Source organism: Podarcis raffonei, chromosome 10 (genome assembly GCF_027172205.1).
Source record: "Podarcis raffonei isolate rPodRaf1 chromosome 10, rPodRaf1.pri, whole genome shotgun sequence".
Lineage (NCBI taxonomy): Eukaryota > Metazoa > Chordata > Lepidosauria > Squamata > Lacertidae > Podarcis > Podarcis raffonei.
The window spans coordinates 25,145,425-25,168,154 of record NC_070611.1 but is presented as its reverse complement, the minus strand read 5'-3'; the positions used below and the strand labels follow the sequence as shown (position 1 = coordinate 25,168,154).

Below are 22,730 nucleotides of genomic sequence, written 5' to 3'. Positions count from 1 at the left end.
ATTTTGGGCTAGCTCAGTCATGAATGAAAGAGTGCAATGTAAGTAGATACATTATATACTCACTCGTAAGAAAAAGGGAAACTTTTTCCCATAGAATCCAACTCGGAAAAACTCTGGCTCCAAACGTTGTTGATCCATAATTTTATCATACAAAGAAGCTTCCATCACCTGAGTCAGATCAGATTGAAAATAAACAAATCAGATAAGCAATATCAATAGCTAAAATGCAAGCAAGGTAAACGAGAGTTCCCCAGCCCACATAAAGATACTTGAATGTATCTTTTAACTTATGCTTATCCGCATTTGCTCAATATACAACTGGATTTGTATAGACAGGAGGACAAATTGAACATGAGGGGTAGCACAGTGTTTGTAGAATTAACGAAAGTGTTACTTAACGATTGTGGTTTAGTGTTCAGAGATTCATCAGTCTAAATATAATCAATGTGGAAGGCAGCATGGTACTGCGGTTTAAAAAATAAATTAGAGTAGAAATAGAGACCAGTATTGAAGTCAATGGTGCTTGGCAAATGCAAAGTGCAATCCTGCCTCAACCTGGCACAATGTTTCTTGGCTTGAATTGGCCTGATTCGTGTGTTCTCTTGCCAGGATTTTAAGTACTTAAGAGTTTGGGCATGGCCAGTAGCATTTTTTTACTCCCCCACCCTACGTGATATGGAATAGGTCTGTTGATCAATCTGCTGTTGAAAATGTTGATTTTAGAAGGAGAAGAAGAAGGAGGAGGAGGAGGAGTTTGGATTTGATATCCCACTTTATCACTACCCGAAGGAGTCTGAAAGCGGCTAACATTCTCCTTTCCCTTCCTCCCCCACAACAAACACTCTGTGAGGTGAGTGGGGCTGAGAGACTTCAGAGAAGTGTGACTAGCCCAAGGTCACCCAGCAGCTGCATGTGGAGGAGCGGAGACGTGAACCCGGCTCCCCAGATTACGAGTCTACCGCTCTTAACCACTACACCACACTGGCTCTCAGTAGAAATGGGAAAAGAAATGCATTGCCACATGTTATTTATACACAACTAGCATAGTGACTATTGTTTGGCTTCCCAGATGAAATTTATTAATGTATATAGATGGTTAGTAGTACTATTCTAAGCCTACGGCGAAATAAGTCCCATTGAGTTTAGAAGGTCTCAGGTAAGTATATATAGGTTTGCAGTCTCAATATACTACAGGAACTACACTGCAATTGCATAGCATTCACAAAAACAACAGAGCATTTGAACCATTTGTAAATGGCTTTAAAATAACATAGAAGTGTGAGGGTCTCTGCTTTCCTTTTTTGCAACAATCTGACCCAAGCAAACATGTATGTTAGAATAACAAATGTAGCTTTTCCATTTATTTGCTCTTTCGAGGTATAGCCCTTCCTAGAACAGGGATTGCTAGGTTGTAAGAACCTGTTGTAAAAAAAAGATTAAGTAAAAACAAAACAAAACATGAGCATCACAGTTTCAGCATGAAAGTTTCAATGGGAAAAATTAAATTGCTGCCTTGCTGACTAAACAAAAGCCAGTTTTATACTGATTCTTAATGGCCAAATATATCTATCTCCATTACCCGCATCTTGCTGAGGTTTCTGTAGTCGTAATAGCTTTCATACTGCTCAGCGATCTTCCTGCATAAGATAATGCCATTCTCCCAGCACTGTAGACAAGCAAGAAAAAAGGAATGTTCAGCAAAGAGAAGGCTCTTAAACGCTTTTTAGTTGTTTCAAACAGAGTTTCAAGTGTCCCAGTTGGCAGTACAATCTAGCATTAACCAGCGCTTTCAGAGAACATTAACCAACAGGCAGAAAACAGCTGCTTATGAGAACTGACAATATGGTATTATAAAGCTTCTTCCTTTTTGGGATAGGTGAACTGCACTCACAGGTACTGAGAGCACTTGTCGTACAAAATAAACCTGAATCATCCCTGTATGTCTACCATGCATCAAAATGCATGGCAAAAGAAGCGTCTGGTCACATGACAACAGCAGTCAAGAATAAATTCCATAGCACTGTTCCTAGAATAGGAACTTTTTTGGGGGGTTAGGTTCTTTTTCGGTTTCAATTCCACAGCACTATTATTCAAATAAGAACTTTTAGGGTTCTTAAAATCTAGGTCTGTTAAACTTGAGTTCCGCAATTACTGCCAGTGCTAGTTGTGGGAGAGAACTGTGAGTACATACATTACTATTCAGCCAATGGCTTGGTTCACGCACTACATTAAACCATAGCTTAAAATAAACTATGGTTTAACTTACAAAACTGCTTTTGTCCTATCTTACTCCTGGCTGCTGTGCCGGGAAGGAAACAAGCCAGAGCAATGTGTGAACCAAGGCTTCTCTCCAAACAAACCATGGCCAATCAAGTTGAGCATCATGCTGTCACAATGGCCAGTCAGATGCCTATGGGAAAGTGCAATAATATATAATATAATAATATTTTTTTTTATTTATACCCCACCCTCCCCAGCCAAGACCAGGCTCAGGGTGGCTAACACCAAATATAAATACAGTAAAAACATAAAAAACCCCAAGAAACCCCCCAACAAACAGTTGATTAAAATATAAGTTAGAATACAGTTTAAAATGCAGCTTAAAATGCAGCCTCGTTTTAGTAGTAGCCTATAGATCAAAGCCAGAAGGGGAGAAAATGTCAAATATTCACCGGGGCCATCTATCCATGCTGGTCCTACATGGGCCAGCAAAAAGAGCCAAGGGAAAATTTATATACAAAATCCCATATAAGGGGTTCTATCAGAAAAATTAATGGGGGGAGGGTTAGAATGAGTCCAGCCCAAAGGCCAGGCAGAACAGCTCCGTCTTGCAGGCCCTGTAGAAAGATGTCAAATCCCACAGGGCCCTAGTCTCTTGAGACAGAGCGTTCCACCAGGCCAGGGCCAGAGCTAAAAAGGCCCTGGCCCTGGTTGAGGGCAATCTAACCTCCTTGGGGCTGGGGACTTCCAAAGTGTTGTTATTTATAGACCTTAAGGTCCTCTGCGGGGCATACCAGGAGGGGCAGTCCCGTAGGTATGAGGGTCCTAGGCCACATAGGGCTTTAAAGGTCAAAACCAGCACCTTAAACCTGACCCAGTACTCCACTGGGAGTCAGTGCAGCTGGTAAAGCACTGGATGAATGTGGTCCCGCGGCAAGGACCCCGTAAGGAGCCTCGCCACGGCATTCTGCACTCACTGGAGTTTCTGAGTCAGCTTCAAGGGCATCCCTGCGTAGAGCGAATTACAGTAATCAAGCCTGGAGGTGACCATCGCATGGATCACTGTGGCCAGATTGGGCAGAGAAAGGTAAGGGACCAACTGCAAGAGCCCTCGCCCCTCCTGTGGATTCCAGCAACTGGTATTCAGAAGTATTACTGCCTCCAACAGTTGAGGCAGAGCACAGCCATCATGGCTAGGAGCCATCTTGATAGCACATGGGATGTGCTCATCAAGAAACAGACTGCCCAAGGCTTCATGGCCATTTGAAACCTGCAGCATTGCTCTCCTTTGAAAACGACACAACAAAAACTAAATATCCAATCGAAATATGGTCATTAAATCAAATATATATATTCAAAAATCTATCCATGCCGTGGGGAATACACAAAGTTTAAACCTGTACCAGTTTTCAGCTAGTTTTCAAACTGGCCAAGATGCTTGCTAATGTGCAAACAGTCGGTTTAAGCAAGCTATGAATGGACTGCTTACAGGCGCAGACTCTGCTTGGATAAATAGGATAATATAAGTATACAGTGGTACCTCGGTTTGTGAACTTAATCCATTCTGGAAGTCCATTCTTAAACTGAAACCATTCTTAAACTGAGGCATGCTTTCCCTAATGAGGCTTCCCGCCACTGGTGCCCTTCCACCATTCTTAGACTGAGGTAAAGTTCGCAAACCAGGACACAAATTCTGGTTTTGTGGAGTTCATAAACCGAATAGTTCATAAACAGGACTGTTCTTAAACTGAGATACCACTGTATGGACTTTATACAAAATGTAGTAGGCTGTTAACATTTGCATGAGTATTAAGATAATAACACTATACCAATTTATATAAAAATGTATGGGAACATCATATATTGCATTTTTGCATATACACACACACACAAATAAAAAAAAAGTATCTTTGTTGTTGTTTTCTCCCCCCTCACCTTTCCTTCTTTTTTCTATATCAATTTATTTCTTTTAATTGAAATCACTTCAATCAAATATAAATATTTAAAAAACAGTCGGTTTAAGCATATGGTTGCATCACTTAAATGAGATTAAAAACTAGAAATGTTCTATATAATTGATTAATTCTTGTAGAATCGTAACACTGGAAAGGATGGTGGATGTCAACTAGCCCAACTCCTTGTTCAATGCAGTCTCCTTAATGGAGGATGAAACCACTGGCCCCTGCTTAAATATCTCCAGAAAAGGCATTTAAAAGGCATAGCAATGTCCAACCTCAGATTTTATATGAGAAATATTTTTTAAAGGACAAGTCACGTTGTATAGAAAAGTGCTATATAATAAATCAACAGCAAAATATATCGACTGCAAACCATGATTAAGAATCAGTTTGGTTTAATAAGAAAACAAACAGAAAACACCACCACCAAAAAACCCACTTACTTTTCCCCTGTCAAAGTTCTGGATGATAGTGAGATGAAGGTATTCTTTGCGCTGCCACTCGGTCTGCATGGGATAGTTCAGAAACTCTCTCAGCGGCCGTTCCGACCATTCCAACAGCTCATCATACAGCAAGAGCGTGTATGCAGCTTCTGTTGGGTGTTAGAAGTAAACAGGAAGAAAATTTAGTGGGCGCATATTTTCATGACAAATGGCACAGGCAAGCTCTTGCCCGGAAAACAGACACACTGGAGGAAATATATATAACGGTTTCATGGGTCAGCTTGCTTAGGGCATGCATGCCAAAGGCTGTTGGACAACGGAAGTATAAATAGAACCAAGGTGCCTGATTCACCTTTGAGGCACACAGATCAACTGGCAGGGTATGGGTGGGTGTCCTCAAATCTGCTGCAGATTCACTAGAATAGATCTGGATAAAGCTTTCCCTCCATCTTGCTCACTGATTGCTGGACTGAACAAGCCCACAGTATGCACCACTTTCAAAGATACCAGGTGCTGTTCTGCCCGCATGAAGATCTTGTGGGCTACCCTTTGCAGAGACGTTGATCTTGCAAGCTTTTAACATGTTGTCCATGTTAATCAGTAGGTTCTTCTTGATGAGAAGCCCAAACACCTGGAATGTCTGGGCAGGTAGCCAGGAGCTACCAACAGTTTGCATTTCCCAGAGAGCCCTCCAACAGCTAGGTACCCTTATCTGTGGTTGCATGCGGACTTCCCACGTGGTGTCATTTTCTTGAAAACCATGCTGCCTTGCTATCAGAGGAGATACTTGATCATTCAAGACTGCCCTATCTTGGAACCTCTGGAGAATAATATTGATAAATTAAATGGTATCAATTAATTAACTGTTTTGTATTTAGGGCTATCTATCTATATCTATCATCTATCTATCTATCTATCTATCTATCTATCTATCTATCTATCATCTATCTATCTATCTATCTATCTATCTATCTATCTATCATCTAACCAGAGACATACACATGCATGGGCAATGAAGAGATGCCACAGCAATCTCCCATACAGTCTCTGGCATGCATACTAAAAATGAAAAAAGAAATCTGCAAGCCTCTCGTGTGCTGTAACAAGCAAGTTATGCAAGAACCTTTCAGAGAACCATTTCTCTTTCATGGCAATGTTCAAAAATTCAGAATGATAACAATAGTAAATAAACTCATTCAATTTGGGAAAAAAAACATTTTACACCTTAAAAATTAGTAGTACCAATTAATCCATAGCAGATTTACCTATAAAACACAGGTTGAAATAAAAATGTCATGGGAGTTTGTTTTTAAACAAATCAGTAATGCTGTAGCTACATGGGTTTCCAGGGAGATAGAGTTCCACAGATAAGAAGCCACCACAGGAAAAAAAAGTAAAAAACACAACTGCCCCTGATACCCAACAGTCTGGAGTATATACTTGTATATACTCCACCTGACTCTTCAGGGGGACTGCAGGCCATACACTGATATGCAGATCAGCAGATTTCTCAACCCACCAGATTTCTGTTTTGAATATTACTCATACTAAAGAAACAACTGACAGTTATACAAATCCCCATACAGGAAAATAAATCCCAAGGAAACCTAACCGGAGGAAATCATGCTGTGAAAAACAACGTTCTCTTGGTAGAAGGTCAGAAAGTTTATAAGAAATAAAGACTGCAAATCGATAAATATCAGTTCTCAGAAGGGAGCACACCAGCACACTCTAGGTTAAATGTATCAAGCCCTGCTGCTGTTTAAGCATCAGCTGCAGACATGGTCTCTTGAAAACACATCTATGATGCTTAGCAACCCAATTTGCAATTGTCACCAAGGAGCAGCATTGGCTGCCAGCTGTTCGAGGGAAGATTTAAACTTGACATTAAAAAGGAGTGGGCTTTGCCAAGAATTATTGGCACGTAACACTGGCCAGGGGAGAGAGAAAAAACAGATACAATCATGCAAAACTAGCAGCATCTATGGATTCCAATTACATCATTTCTCTCCAACAAAGATCACTAATAATCTTGATATACTAATACTAATACTAATACTAATAATAATAATTTATTTATACCCAGCCCATCTGGCTGGGTTTCCCCACCCACTCTGGGCAGCTTCCAACCGAATATTAAAAACAATACAGCATCAAACATTTTAAACTTCCCAATACAGGGCTGCCTTCAGATGTCTTTAAAAAGTAAAATAGTTGCTTATTGCCTTGACATCTGAAGGGAGGGTGTTCCACAGGGCGGGTGCCACTACCGAGAAGGCCCTCTGTCTGGTTCCCTGTAACCTCACTTCTTGCAATGAGGGAACTGTCAGAAGGCCCTTGGAGTTGGACCTCAGTGTCCGGGCTGAACGATGGGGGTGGAGACGCTCCTTCAGGTATACTGGACCGAGGCCGTTTAGGGCTTTAAAGGACAGCACCAACACTCTGAATAGTGCCCGGAAATGTACTGGGATGGTACACTTAATGGTAAAAGTAAATCACTTTGATTCCAGGGAGCACGTTCTCAATATCAAGGGATGCTGATAAACAAAGCCTGAAGTGGGATCATTTCTACTCCATTTCCATTTTTTTTTTTTTAAGCAAAGAAAGACCTGGCAGCTAAGTCTGCCAGGAAAAGGTTACTCACTTTCCAAATGAAGACCTGCTGCAGTACAGGTACAAGTGATTACATGTCTCACCTACAGAGAGGCTCCTATTACACAGGCCTTAATGGTCCTGTTAGCTTCTTATGTTACAGGTTGGTGCCTTAGGTGGTCAGATGCAAGATTCTCAACGCTTCACACTAGAGTTGGAAGGTGCCAAGAGTTCCCTCCCGTTTGGTCCTGAGGAAACTAAAGGTTGTTCTTACTCAAGGCAGGCCCATCCATTGAGGAGGCCACCCTAGGCAGCTGGCTTTGGATATCATAAAAAGGCAGAAAATGGTTGAGCTATTTAATATTGTATTTTTTTACTGCCAGGAAGGGTGGAGGCGCTTGTGGAATTTCCCCCCCACAAGTTAACTGACCTTGTATACAAAGTACCTCAACTTGCATGAAGGAAGAGCAGGCACGATTTGTTGCTCTGCCTCAAGCCTAATATTTTGGGGGCTTGCTCCTGCTACTACCTCTGCAGTCAAACCATATTTTGCATCCAAACTAGGGATTGAAATCTATAGAGCTTTGGAGATACTACCAACTTGAAGGCTTATCTGAGAAGGTAAGATCAGTTCCCATGAAGGCGTCCACGACTCTGCCTTGCTATATCCAGCTTTTTCCAGAAAACATAGGTGCCAGCTTGAGACACAGAAGGAATTCCTGCACCTATTTATTCCACTAATCTGCATCCATGTCTCAAAACATATACTGTTACCAGGATTATTTGGTGAATTGTTTACCTGTAAAGTTTTGTGCTTTAAGGTGCAGATCATACAGTTTATGTATATATCGAATATACATCTCCTCCTTATTCAATTCTGTCTTGTAAAAATTCTGGAATACAAACACATTGCAGTGCAAGATAGTTATAAAAGACAAGGTAGCAACATTATCTATGCCTTTTATCCTATCTCTGATCTTTCTCTCTCTCTTGAAAGCCGTTCCTTATCAGATACCAGAAAAGCTTTGGAATCAGAAAAAGAAGCGTTTTTGTGAAATGTTGTGATGAATCTCAAGCAGTCATTTTAGTCTTTTAAAACAAAAAAAGGTGTTACTTTAAAAAAAGAGGAAAATGTAAAAAAAAGATGAAAATGTGTGATAGGTTATATCGGTAACAAAATAAATTAAAACATATGAGTAAGGAGTTGGGAATGGGGTGCAATGATGCTGCAAAATGTACGGTATGTTTTCAGAAATCTGCATTGATTCTTATAGGTAATTATTTTCCACGGGTTTGTTTACCTCTGTGCACTGGGTAAAATCTAGCTTCTGTTATCCATAGTGTGGGACATCTGCTATACATATCCCTGCTGCTTTTTATTACATACAATGCCAGAATAACTGCCAATTGGTACCTCATTACACATTGATATTAGTACAATGTTGTAAATAGAGAGACTCAGAAAGATAAAGATAGTTCATTTAGTCATCGCTAGTGCTCCAACCTTGAAAATGGAAAAACTTAATTATGATTCACTATTCCTAATCTGTGACAAAATATTTCACAGGAGGCATTACATTTTAAACAATTATCTGTGAATTTCAAACTGATACTTGCTTTTTTCTTCTTCTACTCTTTATATTGTGTTCTTAGTCACTGTGAGAAATCAATGAAGCTGGGGTGATGGAGTATACGTTTTAAAATAAATGTATTTGTATAGTTTTGTATTTAACAAATGTGCATACATTTTAATAATCAGATACCCCTCAAGAAAAGAGGTGTTCAGGGAAACAATATTAAACACCTAATCTGGAGATGAAGCCATTTTGAATACAGATAGTTTAAAATGGCATCTGAGTCTCAGCTAAGTTGGAATACAAAATCTGTATGGGTCTGGTTTGAATGAGTTTGTACTACCTTTGGACACACTGGATTTTCAAGGATTAGAAAAAATAATGGTTCCTTGAGGCTGAAAGCAGCATACATAGTAGACTCAAATCACATAGCTGTGCCAAGTGGGACATATGTATATTGGAATTTATACCTAACTGTTATATCCAGACAAGAACGTTTGAAAGAAAACAAAAATAGGCAAATGTGCCTTGTCCCACATCAGGAATATCCACTTTTTGCATAGGGATTTGTTCAAATAGGGTCATGGGTTTTTCAGATTTTGTACAGTGAGTTTGCTTTTACATGAATATTCCTCTATGGTAGGCAAATAAACTGTACCAATATTTTAATGTGAATGTGCAGGGTGCTGATGAACATTGCTAAAAAGGTATTGTTCCACTTCTTCCCTGCTCCTGTCAACACAATCAGAAAACAAGCCAGAGTTTGTTTTTAGCTGTAGTTTAATGTGATGTACAAATTGGATCAAAGACTTGCATGTATGAATCAGCCTTCACAGAAAAAACAAGCATATTTTCTCAGAGATTGTATATGTTAGACACAGCTAGTTCTAACTCTGCAAGAATCAAAGCACAGCACCTCAGCTCATTTGGTCCAATCCCATTACAGAGAATGCAGTTGTTTTCTTTGTAGACACAGTAGTCAATAGCGCTAGTCTGGGCAAAATCATAACATATGAAAATCCCATAGCAAACTCTTCATGGACCACCTTGCCTAGAGGAAAGGGAAGGGGGGTGTAGAAATACATTCAAAGTACGGGTCTTTAAATTACCGAACACTAAAATGTGTTGAATAGAGTGGTCATGTGTGCTGCTAGACCTTTATTTGAAGACTTATCTATAAATAAGCATTTGCAAATTTCATGCAAATGTGTGTCCTCTTTTGCAATGATACATTTCCTCCTTTTTGGCAATTTGCATATGGCCATCCTAGTTATTTAAATGCTATTTGTCTCTGCAGTCATTCAAAAGACAGATTCTTTCATCCTTCCTCCCAAAACTGAATGCTTTGAAAGATCAATGACTTATCACTCCATCTGGTGATATTAACAGAAATTTTCCTTTCACATAGGATCTACGTCAGACACAAACAGCAATGCAAAGCATCGAAAGCAGCATTGGTGGGAAGAAGCTACGCAGCACCATGTCTGAGTGAAACAGAACTGCAGAGGTCAAGGACTCTGCTGAAGTGCAATACCACAGGTGTATTCAAAAGGGATTTGCTGGATTGTAAAGCCATGCCTACATGCACATCAGGGGAATCTAATCTGAGGCATGTGGAGACATTTTCGTTAAGTATTGTGAATGGTAAAGTATAGTCCACATTGATGGTTTTCGAGACAGAGAGATGAAAAGAACAGAGCAGCCTGAACCCATGGATAAATAAAAAAGAAACAACAACTTGCAATTAAAGTGTCACCAAGGTGACACTTTTCTCAACCTGACAAGCTCTTGCTGTTAAGAAAATGGTTAAGAGCCTATTTGGCTCTTCATATAAAAGGCAAAAGTTCAGGCTTCTCAGTAACAGTCTCCACTGAGTTCCTTTACTCCAGTTCCTGTACTCGTGGCAAAGAAATTCCTTTTGGATGAAAGATATGTATTTCTGTGGACATTAGGATGCAAATAATGACTTGGTGATTGGAAGGGGCCACCATCTATTTCCGCAATTGGTAAAGCAGCAGTGGTAGGTCTGGATTTGGAACCTCAGACAAAAAAAAATCCCTACTCAAGCTCCAAAGTTTACTGGTCCACCATTGGTGGAAAAATGGTTTGCAGCCCATTTTCATTGAGCTTTTGGCAGGTTGAAATGTGCACGTGGTACGGGCTGATATGGTTTTGCTGACGTTTGTTATATTAACTGTGCTTAAAAAGTTGAGGCAATTTGAATCTCTTTTAGTATTTTAATTTTTGAATGTTTTGAATTTGTCTTGGTTTTATTGCTTTATCTTTAAGGTGGTCTTTTGTTTTGTTTTTTTTTACAGCCAAGCAGTGTGTAAGTTTGAGGAAATAAAATTAATTAATGGCAGAGCAATCACACAGGTCTACTCAGAAGTAAGCCTCATTGAGTTCACTCAGGTAAGTGTATACGCAAGGAGAGATACCACCTTTCCAGGGGTGCACCCAGTATTGTGGAAGGCTTGACTTTACAAAGCACAAAGCGTCTCGTCTCTTGCTCTGTGCCGATTGGTAAAAATATTGTTACACTAAGTATCCGCGGTAAATGCCATTTTATTTCTGTGGTGTCTGCCTTTATTTTATTTTCAATGCATTTTAATGCCTTGAATTCAATGTACTTCATTGTGGTGTTTTTAATCATATTTTATGGCATTATGATTTTAAATCATTGTAAGCTGCCCTGCATAGTTCCAAGGCACTAGCAGATTCAGCGGTGGAGCATATTCCTGCACTGCCCAGGGCGGGCACGCTCCTGAGGGGGGCTGGGCACAGAGGGTGCCCTCCTAGGAGCGGGATAGCCATTCGGGTGCACGGAGCAGTGCAAATGTCCTGCAGCCGGGGGCAGAGCGAGCCGCCAATGGCGGACATTCGGCGCACCGCCCACCCGTGACTCTGAAACCTCCCCCAGCTGTCAAAATGAAGGGGGAAGGGGCGAATGCCACCGGCAAAGCGGCGCAGCTCCCCCTTTCCCCCAACGGCTCAGGGTAGGCTTGGGAGTCGCAGGTGGGCGGTGCGCCAAATGTCACCTCCTCAGCGAAGGCACCCGGGGAGGTCTGCCCCCACTGCACCCCCCTCCCTCCACCCCTGAGCAGATTACAAGGGTTGGTAGAAATCTGCATTAAGTAGAAAAATGTTTTTATATCTGTTAGCCCCCGCTATTATTGGCTGCTTTTGGTGAGACAAAAATGTTAACAGAGGAGACAGCGACCACATCCTCTGACCTGATGCCCTCTGAAGAAGGCTAGGTTGCAAATGTGCTATATTATCATAAGCCACTCTGTGGTCTCATGGGATTAATGGTTGGGCGAAAAATCTTACAATTACATACATAAATCCATACAAATAAAATAGTCATCCAACTAACCTTGAAATAATATAGTTCCCCTAAATCATGCAGAAAGTAAAAAAAAAGGGGGGGGATATCTCCCACTCATTTCTCAGAGATAAAATCACCCTTTGAAAAATATTATTTTACCTGTACAGTAGTTGGAAAAAGTTACACAATTCCCCATCAACTGTAAAAACCAGAAAGGTTTCTGTCCTGAATAAGAAGAAGCAAGGCTGTTGGAAGAAGTATCCCTGCTTCTTTTCCTCACTGCCAGCAAAGTAGGATATGTGCTCAGAAGATTCCCACTTCTCTTGCTACTTTCCCACCTGCCAGCTCATATAATTAGAGACACCCACCCACAACCCAAACTGGGCAGGACGACTATATTTTTGCAGGCTTATCAATATATATTCAAATGCAACATGAATACTTTATGATTCTGTAATGGGTTTTGAATTCATTAATTATGCAGTGGAAAGCGTACTTTTAAATCCCAGTTTGGAAAGTAAGCTATTAAAAACACGCTCCTTATCTAAACATTCGGATCCTTAAAGTGACATAGTTAAGATCTCTCAAAAGAAAGAGATACGCACCAGCAAGCTGACAGTGCAGCCAATCTTTTTGCCATCCACTTCACCCATTTTCATGCAGTCCCTGGAGGGGTTAAAAAAATATTGTTTTAAAAAACAGAGCAAATCATGCGCAGAAGAATTAATTATGCATGTTAGATAAAACGATGTATCCAAAATAAATTCTTTTATTAACTGACTCAAATACACTATTTGATTCAAGAATATATGTCAGCTAGTACTCTCACTATGAAACCTAATGCAAGATAAGATCTCTGAGGACCAAAGCATAGTTCAGGGTAAATCAACCTTAAATTGTAAATGCAATAACTGCAAAAATTGCACATCCATCCCTTGTCCGTTTCTGCCTTGATTATCTGCCCTTCTTCTGTTGTATGGATCAGGAGTGGGACACTTTTTTTTTCCTATCAAGGGCCAATGACCCACAGAGAACAAACAATTGCAGGTTTGTGGATTAATGTGAGCCAAAGCTCTAGTGTGTTCAACCCTAGAACCTGCAAGTTTCGTTCCAAAATTGTTTTTCGATGCCAGATTTGAGCTCTAAAACACGTGAAGCAATAAAATTCAGAGTGCCTTTGAGAGTCTCCCACTACAACCAGGTGAGACAGTAACCTAAATGTGAAGAGTAAATGAGTTCAGTTATTGGCAGAAGAACTCCTGGAGTCATTCCCTATCTGAGTCCAATGGCTCTGGCCAGCCCAGAGATTCAGGCTCCGAGCCTGAGCTGCTCCACAATCAGTGTGAGGAGATGACACAGTGACCCAGGGCAGTGTTTGCACGCCCAGCACTCCAGGCTGCTCCTCCACAGCCAATGAATAGAGCAAAGGAATTAAAAGGATGGAGTTCTGGTAGAACTGCAGGAGTCCAGAACTGGATGAAACAGGGGAATGCCAATTGGTTGCTGTGGAGCAGAGGTAGGGAACCTCAAGTTTGGGGCTCTCCATGCCTCTCTTGGGATCTTTTCCAAGACACATGCTTCCCTAGCCACAATGCATCTCCACAGGATGAGGGTGGTGCTGTGGTCTAAACCACTGAACCTCTTGGGCTTGCCGACTGGAAGGTTGGTGGTTCGAATCCCCGCGATGGAACTCCCATTGCTCTGTCCCAGCTCCTGCCAACCTAGGGGTTCGAAAGCACACAGTGCAAGTAGATAAACAGGCAACGTTGTGGTGGGAAGGTAAATGGCGTTTCAGTGCGCTCTGGTTTCCATCGCGGTGTCCCATTGCGCCAAAAACGGTTTAGTCATGCTGGCCACATGACCCAGAAAGCTGTCTGTGGACAAACGCCAGCTCCCTCGGCCTGAAAGCAAGATGAGCACCACAACCCCATAGTCACCTTTTACTGGACTTAACCGCCCAGGGGTCCTTTACCTTTTTACCTTTAACACAGGCCATAACCCTCACTGACCATGAATCACACTTTTCATGAGTGCTTTGGCTGACTGGAATGTGTCCTGGAACTCTGATCATGTTTATTGCATTCCAGGGTAAAAGACAATGAGGGGTGTGTGTGTTGTTGTTGTTGTTGCTGCTGTTCATCTGTCTTGAGAGACAATAGAAGAATGAACCACTGGGGTCAAACCATTGGAGAGTTTCAGCACCTGCTGTGGTTGTAGAGTCCAATATGATAGAAACATGTTTCATTGCAGCCGGGGGAAGACAAAGGCGTCTGGTTTCACTGTTACAGATACACTACGGTGTTTCTTCTCACTGCGCTCCTCGCAGCAGTCATTTCTCCTCTGGTCACTGCTGTGGATGCATGAATGACGGTCTCCAGGCACTGTGATCTTCTGCAAGGGATTCCCACACTGTGGGGCTAATGTCGCCAGCCTTCATGTCATGTCTGCAGACATCTTTATAACACAGAGTTGGTCTGCCAATGAGTTTGGTGCCTGAAGCCAGCTCTGTGTAAAGCACAACTTTGGGGATCCTGCCATCTTACACTCTGTGTACATGACCAAGCCAGCGTAGATGTCGCTGAGACAGAAGTGTAAACATGCTGAGAATGTGGGCTTTGAAGAGCACATCTTTGTTTGAGAAACTGACTTGCCATGTGATGCCCAAGATCTTCCTGACACAGAACATACGGAAGGCAATGAAGTGTTGATCCTGCCCAGTGCAAGTTCCATAAAGCAGTGTGCTCAACACACAAGCCCGGTAGACCTTCATCTTGGTAGTGGTCTTTAGCACGACATTATCTCAGCCATTGCTGTAGATGCCTTGCCAATCCGCTTGTCTAACCTACTGTACGAAAGTAAATTCGACATTTGTTGCTCCACATACTTTTTGCCTCTGACTCTGGCCACCACTGGCACATGTTGTCCGTAAGGTTGCTGAAACAAGAATTCATCCATTGGGCTAAGAAAGATTCCCCACCCATGCCTTACAACAGGGTTTTCCAAACTTGGGTTTCCAGCTGCTTTTGGACTACAATTCCCATCATCCCTGAACACTGGTCCTGCTAGCTAAGGATGATGGAAGTTGTAGTCCAAAAACATCCGGATACCCACGTTTGGGAAATCCAGCCCCAGAAGGATACACTGCAGCTTCCATCCTAAATCATCTCTCTTTTTGTCCAAGCTAGTGGAGCTATGATACTAAACAATGGGTCCATGGGCAAAAGTTTGTTCCACTCCTGTCAACTGGAAGACCTAAGTGGTAAGAACAGATCCTCTCCTCCTCTGTAAAGCATCATATACATGCACTAGCTTTGTTTGTTTGTTTAATAATAATAATATAAATCCCACCATATATACCCTAGCATCTTTCTGGATCTACACTGTAAATCTTTAATAAGCTGGCTATCTTATGCAATTGAAAGCAAGGACAACAAATATGGTTCAGATTGTTCTTTTTCAAGGATATGGAGTGAGCTGTGGGAGGGAGGGAAGAAGTTTGGAGAAAAGGGGAAACTCAATGTATCTGTATCTCCTTTTGTGTATTATTTAATGAAAATCAATAAAAAATATTGTTATAAAAATGCAAAACCAAAAAGGGGGGGGGATATGGAGTGAGACTGCCCACAGTCTAGAATTAGAAAGGGGACTGGAATTTAAAATGATCCTGTGTTTAGGTTCTGGCAATGAAGATTTCATGCATGGCCTAATCTAAAAACACATGCAACCCAGCCCTAAGCATGTTGGCATGGAAGTAAGTCCCACTGAGCTGAACAATGCTCGCTCACAAGTGAATGTTATAGGTAGGAAGAATGCAGCCAATCTTTCTGTGCTCGGTCCCCGCAGTAGAAAGGAGTTATGGTGCAGGGTAGCGATTTGATTCTTGCCTTTGCCATATACCCTCAAGGGGGCCTTAGGCAAGCCTGATTCCTGCCCACCCCACCCCTCAAACTGCAGCAAGGATGTGATGCACAGGGCCACTGCAAAGATTACAACTATATAAAGAACAAATGCACAGCCAGAGCTCTTTTGCATTTCTTTGAGAGCAGGCCCTGCAAAGCAAGATGAGCTGCAATATGCTATTCACCACTCACCCAATGCCTGGAACTGCTATCAAACTAAACAGACCACCTGCAAGACTGGTACCACCAAAGGAAAAGCTGGACAGATGTGGACTCTTCCTTTCTTTGGATTCAAGTTATCTGCGGCTTACATGAAAAATTTAGACTAGCGCTACCTGCCTCCTACATCTTTCGTCTGCTCTGTCTAGTTGCCATCGTGTTTTCAGGCCACAGATGGCCTCTCTCTATGCCAAATGTGCAGAACCTAAGACAATTCGTCCTCGATTCTTGGCTGTGTCTGTTGCCACAGCTCCTACAGATGTCAAAAGTGAGGAGGGGCTTGCAATGCATTCCGTACAGGACCCATCAGAAGATGCACAGTAAGACCCAACCTGACACTGGCAATATGCCTGATGTTATACCATCAGACCTAGTGCACAGCTGAGGTGCATATTAGTGCAACATGAAACTGATTTGCACAAGCATAAGAGTCATTCTTAGAGCTGATCTACATATGAAGAACCACGGCGTTCTACTAATGTTCTGTGATTTATTTATTTTTTGGGGGAAGAACCTTTTACATAGAAAACTATCGTATCAGGAAGGTGGTGACAACTCTTCTTCCTGGCACATAAACTTTCGACAGGCAAGGAGAATTTTGTGTGGGTGGGGTGGGGTGGGGGAGGCAATCGAACATGTGGCTTAGCCCCTTGTACCCTACATTGAATTATGAACTGCCGAAAACTTGATATCTGATGTTGTGTGTGTGCTTTCATATTCTAGCTAATGATAATTTTCTCGAAGGAATGCTGGCACCAGACTTTCAGACCATGGCATATTTCTTGCTATAAATCATGCAGCAATTGCTCACCTGTAGTCCAGCAGTCTCTCCATAAGACGGGTTACAGTGGCGATTAATGAAACGCCACTTTCTCTCCATGTTTCGCGTTCAATTTTCTTCAGCAAGCTGGAAGGAATGAACCCAGGGCAAAATATCAGCATTTATTTTTACCGGTCTCCATAACAACCAATTTATACTCAAAGGTACCCAAAAATGCCTTAGCAGTATCTGCTCATTCACAGATTTTATTATTATTATTATTATTTCCTTCAAACTAAGCACAATTGCAAATATTCTCTTACCTGGGATAAGGACCAAAGAGTGGAATTCTACTCCAGGAAGCATTGACAAGGCAAATTGAATTTTTTTTTAGGTTAGCCAACTTCAAGACAACACACACACACAGAGAAAGCATCCTATTTTCCAAATATATCTAGACATCTCACAACCTTTACACACAGAAGATTCTGGATTTATTGCATGCTCACACCTTTGTGCTATTCATTAGACCTGTATTTCAACATCAAGAAAAGAAACTGAAGATTTTGTTACCTAGAAGAGAGCATTTCCCATCTCACTGCTTCCCTTTCGATGAGATTTCAAATCTTCTCAATGTAGGATTTTTTCCCCCTCCGTACTTTAGTCGACAGTAGTTCTGCACCCACACAATTTACTGCATTGTAACTGCCACAGGAAAAGCCTTTTCCTGAGGAGAATTTTTTTTTCTTTTTTAACCCAAACACTTTCCTTTCGCTTGGTGTTATTTATGCATTTCAATCTCATTCATTTAACTGTTAAATAATTGGTAGCTTCTTGGTGGCAAATCTTAGCCAAATGCACCAGGTCAGTTAGAATTGAAAGGTTCTGAGCCCAGCAGTAATATGAAAATACAGAAATAGAACCACTGACAATAATACCAATGAGCAACGACTAGCATTTGCTTAGTTTCTAAAAATGAGAGGGGCTGGGGGTTGTTCCGGAAGTCCTTTCCCCAAATCTAGAAGCCTGCAAGCCTCAGAAGGGCACATGACATATGCTCACAGAGACTTTGTCCTTCAGGATTGCCTCTCACATTCCAAGTCTGAGCCCTAGAATCCTAGGGCTGCCCAAAGGTGATTCTACAAGTGCTCAAGACCCCATCACAACTATGCCTTTTGTAGAAGTGTCTTGGGAGAAGCTTTGAAACGTTTCTATGTTGATAACACAGGTATCCTCCAGGGACGAGTCCCCCTCCCACAAATCATAAACAAGGATTCTGGGTTTTTTAAGGTGTTTTGGGCATTTGTAGACCTCTCCCTCCCTCTCCTGTGCGCTCTCTCTCTCTCTCTTTGTGAAAAACTAGTTCCTCCCCCATTCCAGTTCCCCTGCCTTTGATTCAATCCTGAGGATCTGTACAGTTACTCTGGTATGTATTTTGTAAAAGTGGGGATGTTGGACACATTGGGGAAGGTGAGACAGTCCATTGTCATGCTCGTGTTAGAAAGGGAAACAGACATGGGGATGGTTAAGCCATTCCAAAGCAACAGCACTGAAGTACCCTTTTATGTTACTTAGGTCAAAGCACTACAACCAACACCAGAAACTTATGGAAAGGAGAACCAAACATACCTAAGAGCTATTCACACAACCATCTGAGAGCACAGTGGAGGCATCCACCAGCATATGCAAAGCCAGTTGTATATACCAAGGGTAGAATTTGACTTCCACCACCCATTGAAAAATGCTAATTCTCTGGCAACGACTGGCTCACCATGGGTTGGGAGCTACCATGTGCAAACTTTTCAAACATGCTCCCCACAACTGCCACATACCCAAGGGCTTTTAAATAGCCCTTGGATAACCCAAAGCTATGTTGGGCTACCCTTTGCGCTTAATGACTCTACAATGTCAGCAATTGGCAGTTTGGACCAGTCTAGCATTCCTCAAAAGTCTGGTCCCAAGACTCACAATGAGTAATTATTTCACAGATTTATAAACTGCATAATGGTTTGAGACCATTGAAGTAGTGTACAATATAAAAGCAGGATAAAACACCAAGCCCAATTTCCCCTCAAGGAAAGCCTTCTTGAATAATAATAATAATAATAAATGTCATTATATATGGAAATGATCTGGTCTGGACTTTGATGCGTCTGTGGCTTATTCTTTGTAGCTTCATAACCTTGATTCTCTCTGTTACTCTTATTTTTATTTTGTTTTTACTGCTGTGACTGAATGCTAAAACTAATAAATACATTATTGAAGAGAAATATATACAATAGGCACCTAAATACCATGTTGTTAGGTGCCTGTCTAATTTCAGCTGGGAATTCATTCCAGAGGGCTGGAGCTACAACACTAAAGGCCCAATTGCTAGCGCCAACTAAGTACTCCTCCATTGGAGGAGCAAATATGCTGGACAGAAATATACAGGGTAAAGTTCTCCTTTAGGCAGAATTCAGAATAGTATGCTAAGGAGATGTATGAGGTATTTGACTGCTGAGCTGTGAGTTTCTCCTTCCACTTCCTGCAGCTAACAGAAAGATAAGCACAGAATTGTATTCCTGGGATGGGAGAAAAAAAGTTTATGTTCCTTCACATTTTGTATGAGACACACACTAGCCAGTTGCCAACAACAACAACAACAACTTATTATTTATACCCCTCCCATCTGGCTGGGTTTCGCCAGCCACTCTGGGTGGCTCCCAACAGAATATAAAAAACACGATAAAACATCAAACATTAAAAACTTCCCTAAGCAGGGCTTCCTTCAGATTTCTTCTAAAAGTCAAATAGTTGTTTATTTCCTTGACATCTGATGGGAGGGCATTCCACAGGGTGGGCGCCACTACCAAGAAGGCCCTCTGCCTGGTTCCCTGTAACCTCAGTGAGGGAACCACCAGAAGGCCCTTGGAGCTGGACCTCAGTGTCCGTGTCCGGGCTGAACGATGGGGGTGGAGATGCTCCTTCAGGTATACTGGGCCGAGGCCATTTACAGCTTTAAAGGTCAGCACCAACACTGTGAATTGTGCTCAGAAACATACTGGGAGCCAATGAAGGTCTTTCAGAACCAGTGTTATATGGTCTCGGCGGCCACTTCCAGTCACCAGTCTAGCTGCCGCATTCTGGATTACTTGTAGTTTCCGGGTCACCTTCAAAGGTAGCCCCACGTAGAGCGCATTGCAGTAGTCAAAAACTGTACTTGAACTGTACTTGACCCGGATAGTCCTTCAAATAGAGGACATTCCTCTGGCAGCTTTACAGATAGAGAACTATTCCCTGTAAAGTAGGACATATGGCCAACCTAATAGTCAAGCATGCACATCCTATGCAACAGCTTGATCTATACTGCCCCGACATGTCTTCACTGAGGAAAGGAAAACATTGTTCATGTTGTTGTAGTCCAAATTATTTTTAGGTCACACTTCAGCTTGCTTACACACAGCTCTTCATCCCATAATCAAGTGATGGCCAGTTCCACTCCTGTATGCCATACATTTGAGGGATATGCCCATGTCCTGGAAAGCTGAAGCCAATGCCAGCTTCCTGCCATACATCCCTGTGGGTTTAGAGGCATATGTTTCCCCTTCAGACAGAACAGGGTTCGCCTGGAGGCTTCCAGGAAACACATCCGCACAAAGCCTGAAATAGCCCTTGAGTCACTGGCGGAGGAAGAGGTGTGTGGGAGGAGTGCACCGCCCCCAGCAGCGCGATCCCGGTGGGGTGCCATCTTGGCTGTTCCCCCACCTGCCCTGGGCGCCACGCCCCTGCAGGCGGTATGCCCCACCCCCAGGGCGCACGCCACGCCCCCGGGACGCGCACCAGCCACGCCCCCATCTGCTCTCCACCCCCCAGTGCCAGAGCATGAAGTTCCGCCACTGCTTTCAGTGACATAAATTAGGGTACCGAAAGATTGGGCTTCATCTATTTTAACGTATTCAGGAAAACGAACTGGATTCCTGCAGAAGTGCTGAGGGGATTAGGAAATTGTGCCGAAGGAAAATGCTCTCTCGCCTGGAGGTTTCTCCCCTGCCAAATATCAAAGACTTGCTGAAGGTGAGGAAACATCTCAAAATGAGAGCGGCTATAATCCCTCAGAAGTGATATGGATTAGCCAATTTAAATACAGGCTTACTTTCAGTTTATATTTTTTGCATCCAGTATATCATGTGGGTAGGTCCTGCCTCCCTCCCACCCACCCACCAGGAATTCGTGCAAACCCTTTGCATCGCAGACCTTTCAAAGATAATGCACAAAGCAAACATTGCTGACAAGAGAGCCTCTCAAAAACAAGCCTCCGCTTCCTCGGGCAATATCTCGATAGGAAGTAAGAAGAAGGGTATTCCAGCTAAGCTGGTGTTCTCTCCTGCACACCGCGAAGCAGAAACTCTTCTGCATGCTTTACTGTAATCTTTTATTCCATCTTCCTTTGATCCTTCTCCAGAGGCCTGTTTGCTTTCCAAACACCCAGAATGGTGCTTCTTTAACCTGCAGCTAGATTGCCAGCATTCAGCAACAATCCTTGCTTGACACTGGTATAGAGTTATGTAAAAAAATTTAAAGCAAGAGTGGTTCCTTGTGCCTGTATTGTAGTGGTTGGATGGCCATCTGTCATGGATGCTTTAGCTGAGATTCCTGCACTGAAGGGGGTTGGACTAGATGACCCTTAGGGTCCCTTCCAACTCTAAGATTCTACAATTCTACGATTGAGGCAACAGAAACCATGTCAGCTGTAGTGGGTGCATAATAATAATAATAATAGGAAATGTGCTTGCTTATGGGCTGTTTGTGGGGTACCTGTGCTAAATCTGAACAAGCAACAATGGCTGCTGTCGCTGAATGCCAAGTCGGCTGTGAGTAAGACCTCCCTCATCCATGATTTGATTACGAATCACTCTGTAACCCTGAGGCTTGGGTGGTGGAACAGGGTGGAGTTGGTCTCACCCAGCTGTGCCCATGGCACTTGGGTACAGTTGTACCTCGGGTTACAGACGCTTCAGGTTACAGAAACTTCAGGTTACAGACTCCGCTAACCCAGAAATAGTACCTTGGGTTAGGAACTTTACCTCAGGATGAGAACAGAAATCGCGCAGCAGTGGCGCGGCAGCAGCGGGAAGCACCATTAGCTAAAGTGGTACCTCAGGTTAAGAACAGTTTCAGGTTAAGAACGGACCTCCAGAACAAATTAAGTTCTTAACCCGAGGTACCACTGTACTAGGTGCAGAATCAGGGCATAATTGAGAGTTGGGGAGGGTAACTTATTGCAAAGTATTGGAAGACACAAGATTTACCCACCCTGGAAGAGCGGCAGATGAAGGTGATGGACTATATGGAACTGGCGGAAATGACTGGCAGAATCCGAGACCAGGGAGAAGAGTCAGTGGAAGAAGATTGGAAGAAATTTAAAGACTATTTGCAGAAATATTGTAAAATTAATGAATGTTAAAATGATGCTGGATTGAAATTAAGTGGCATTAGCAACAAGGCCAATTTGTTGTTGTTTAGTCGTTTAGTTGTGTCCGACTCTTCATGACCCCATGGACCAGAGCACGCCAGGCACTCCTGTCTTCCACTGCCTCCTGCAGTTTGTTCAGACTCATGTTTGTAGCTTCGAAGACACTATCCAACCATCTCGTCCTCTGTCATCCCCTTCTCCTTGTGCCCTCCCTCCATCTTTCCCAACATCAGGGTCTTTTCCAGGGAGTCTTCTCTTCTCATGAGGTGGCCAAAGTATTGG

The 22,730-nt window shown here is 42.5% G+C and overlaps 1 protein-coding gene across 7 annotated transcripts in view; it reads right to left on the bottom strand.

Annotated features, from left to right (window-relative positions):
* Positions 1–22,730, bottom strand: part of DOCK4 (dedicator of cytokinesis 4) — a 254,753-nt gene that overhangs the window by 28,210 nt on the left and 203,813 nt on the right. For 5 of the 7 annotated variants that reach the window (XM_053407020.1, XM_053407021.1, XM_053407023.1 and 2 more), the window contains 7 exons: positions 17,317–17,343; positions 17,045–17,140; positions 12,721–12,781; positions 8,013–8,106; positions 4,622–4,770; positions 1,580–1,666; positions 64–168 (listed from right to left, as the gene is read on the bottom strand). In XM_053407020.1, coding sequence (XP_053262995.1) covers positions 64–168; positions 1,580–1,666; positions 4,622–4,770; positions 8,013–8,106; positions 12,721–12,781; positions 17,045–17,140; positions 17,317–17,343 — 619 coding nt within the window. The remainder of the gene's footprint in view (positions 1–63; positions 169–1,579; positions 1,667–4,621; positions 4,771–8,012; positions 8,107–12,720; positions 12,782–17,044; positions 17,141–17,316; positions 17,344–22,730) is intronic. The other 2 variants (XM_053407022.1, XM_053407025.1) reach the window with 1 other exon arrangement.